The 2,667-nt window shown below is 66.1% G+C and overlaps 1 protein-coding gene across 1 annotated transcript; it reads right to left on the reverse strand.

The window, feature by feature from the left end:
* Positions 1–1,012: 1,012 nt before the first annotated feature.
* LOC116847884 (translation initiation factor IF-2-like) lies at positions 1,013–2,598 on the reverse strand. The gene is made up of 3 exons (XM_032823377.1): positions 2,416–2,598; positions 1,363–2,055; positions 1,013–1,087 (listed from the first exon to the last, which is right to left on the reverse strand). Exons 1-3 carry the CDS (start codon positions 2,596–2,598, stop codon positions 1,013–1,015), a joined length of 951 nt encoding a protein of 316 aa, XP_032679268.1.
* Positions 2,599–2,667: the final 69 nt, after the last annotated feature.

The raw sequence follows: 2,667 nt of genomic DNA on the forward strand, positions 1-2,667 counted from the left end.
GGTCGACCCTGCTCTTACAGGAAGCCCTGACGTGGCCCCACTCCAAGCATCTGTAACATTGGAGGGGGCGGCTACTCAGGGCCTCCACTCGGACGTTGGACCACCCAACGCGGATGCGTCCCCCGTCAGTGACTTTTTTAGCGACCGCAAGGGGACACCTCAGCCAGAGGGTCCCCATGCGGTCGGGTCCAGGGCGGATCTCCCCGGCCTTCAACTCACCGGGCCCGCAGCCCCCGGCGACCGCCACCGCGGAGACTACGTCCTCCACGGTGGCCGCATCGTCTAGGTCGCGGACCCGGATGTCGGCTCTCTTCGTAGGACGCGCTATGCGAACGTCCTCCTTGTCGGCGAAGAGGGCCGCCATTTTGTTAGCCAGGGCGTCCGCCCTGGCATGTCCCTCGGGACCGGGGATCTCAAGGACCAGGGCGCCGGTGACTGCCCTCCTGGTCCTGAGATCCCCGATCCCCAACTCTCCTAGGTCGATTTGGCCCCTCGCCCGCCGCATCACATCGGCGTAGCTGCCAGCGGGGCAGCTCATTGTGACTGCGGCGGCGCGAGGAGCCTTGGGGAGGACGGGTTTCTTCCCGCCCCCCGTGGCGTTGGAGGTGTTCTTCCCTTCCCGGCCTCCCTTTGCCGCGGCTTCTGGGGGGCGGGTTGGGAGGTCTTCTTAGACCTCCCTCCTCCCTGTTTTTCTCTCCTCCCCGCGACCTGGGCCCAGGATTCGGACCCAGTCTCGGAGGGAGAAGAGCTATCTCGGGCCCCCGAGGACCTCGAGGTCGCAGTCCTCTTCTGAGGGAGGGGGCCCTTTCTTCCGCAAGGGCAGGGGGGCGGCCATATCCTCCTGAGGCCGCCGCTCGTCCCGCTGCTCTTCTTTTTCTTTTTTTCTTCTTTTTCCCCGGCTTATTCCCCCCCCCCTCATCGTTGGGGGCGGAGATTGACGGGGAACGTGGCTGGTTCGGAGGGGTCGGGGAGGCATTATGCGCCCCGGCCTCCGTAGTCGCCCCTCTCCTCCCTATTTGGGAGGCCTTTTGGGTCCCTGCGGCTCGTCCCCCGGATAACTCGGGGAGTTTTGCCCGCAGGACCTCAACTATGTGAGGAACTAGGGCCGTGACCATGGCCTCTAGCTCCTCTCTGGACGTCCCGTAGACTTGCCCTTTGTCCGGGCAAGTCCTCCGCTCTTTTACCGGCCGCGTTTGCTGGGGCGTCCCCCCGCCGGCCGATGCCGCCGCCGCTGTACCCTTCTTCCGGCCGCTAGCGGCCGGATTACTACCTCCGCCGCGCGCCTTCAAGGGGGGGCGTTTCCCGGGGGGAGCGTCCCCCCGCCATGTCTCGCGCCACTTCTTCCCGGCATCGTTTCCCGACCTCCGCCTCCTCGGAAGTCGGGAATAGGGCCCTGATGGGTCCGGCGGCCCCCTCTACCGCCATCTTCTCATCGCTAGAGGTGGACAGGATCCGCCGGGATGCCCTCCTCTTAGTGTCGTCGGGAGAGGACGGGGAGTCATCGTCATGGTGTTCCGCCCTCTTCCTCTTCCGGTCCGCGGAGGAGTCTCTACTGTTATGACTCTCCCGCGGCCAAGTCCCGTGGCTGTCGCCATCTTCCACGTCCACATCCATGGGGGACGTGGCCACTTCCCGCTGATTACTGGAGGGGCCGAATCTACGGGCCTCCTCCAGCTGCGCTTCGAGGTTGGCGACCCGCAGGCGAAGTGACTCGGCCTCCGCTTCTATGCGCGCTCGCTCCCTCGCATCCGCCGCCGCCTCACTCCTTATAGCCTCGCCCGTGCCGGATCTGTCGGTGTTATTGGCCCTTTGCACTAGGGCGAGGCTCGTCGCGGCCATCTTGGCCGCTGCACTCCACAGGGCCCCGCGATAGGCCCTCTTGAGGTTGCGAGACCTCTCCGCGACCTTTTTCACCTCGTCCACGGCTCTGAGCGCCATGGACGAGACTTCGGGCGTGGATTGCGCCTGGAGGCCGCGGAGGATCCCTTTCTTCTCTTCTACCGCCTGGAGGGCTCTGGGAGTCGACGGCTTGATGGAGGGATTGTTGATCTCCTCCTACAGCGCATCTTCCCCCTCCTCCCCAAGCCTGTCGCTCTGTACTACTAGAGCGCTGACTCCACTTTTGGAGCCAGCGCCCGCTCGCCCGTTTGCGACTCTGGCCGATCGGCGCACCGTGGATGGGGACGGCGACCTGATCAGGCCGCCACCAGCATCCCCGCCGCCACTTCCCGCCGCCGATGTCGAGGCTGCGGTCTCGTCTAGCCCGCCGCCCAGGAGGGAGGGAGAGTTCTCCCCCCCCCCACCGGCCGACGCGCGTCCGCGAGAGGCGGACCTTGTTCGCCGCCTCTCCATATTATGTGGGCGAGCGAAGGGTGATGCCGCCCGGCTGGGCACCCCGCCTCCTCCGTCGCTCACGTTCGCCGGCTCTTCGCCGGTATCCCCCTGAGGGCGGGTGGTGACCGGCACGCCCTCTGTCCCTCCCGTTTGTGAGGCCGCGGCTGCAGCCTCACTCGAGACCGCAGGTAAGCAAGCGGTCTCCAAGACCGCCGATGACGTGGCGGCCCTGACCTCCTCTACTCCGATGGTATGTTCTGCCATTGGTAGTATATTCCACCAACCCCGACGGCTCGGTCCTCCGGTGAATCTCCCATCCTCCCCCCCCCCCCC

This window comes from Odontomachus brunneus, unplaced genomic scaffold (genome assembly GCF_010583005.1).
Source record: "Odontomachus brunneus isolate Ranch 3 - 2012 unplaced genomic scaffold, Obru_v1 Obru_scaffold_084, whole genome shotgun sequence".
Lineage (NCBI taxonomy): Eukaryota > Metazoa > Arthropoda > Insecta > Hymenoptera > Formicidae > Odontomachus > Odontomachus brunneus.

Excerpts from the sequence above, each read along its gene's own strand:
- LOC116847884 (XM_032823377.1), bottom strand. The coding sequence starts at position 2,598 with ATGGCAGAACATACCATCGGAGTAGAGGAGGTCAGGGCCGCCACGTCA. Across the intron at positions 2,056-2,415 it reads CCGGCGAAGAGCCGGCGAAC|GAGGAGATCAACAATCCCTC; the intron begins GTGAGCGACGGA and ends GATGCGCTGTAG. Across the intron at positions 1,088-1,362 it reads CGACTTCCGAGGAGGCGGAG|TTGAGGTCCTGCGGGCAAAA; the intron begins GTCGGGAAACGA and ends TTCCTCACATAG.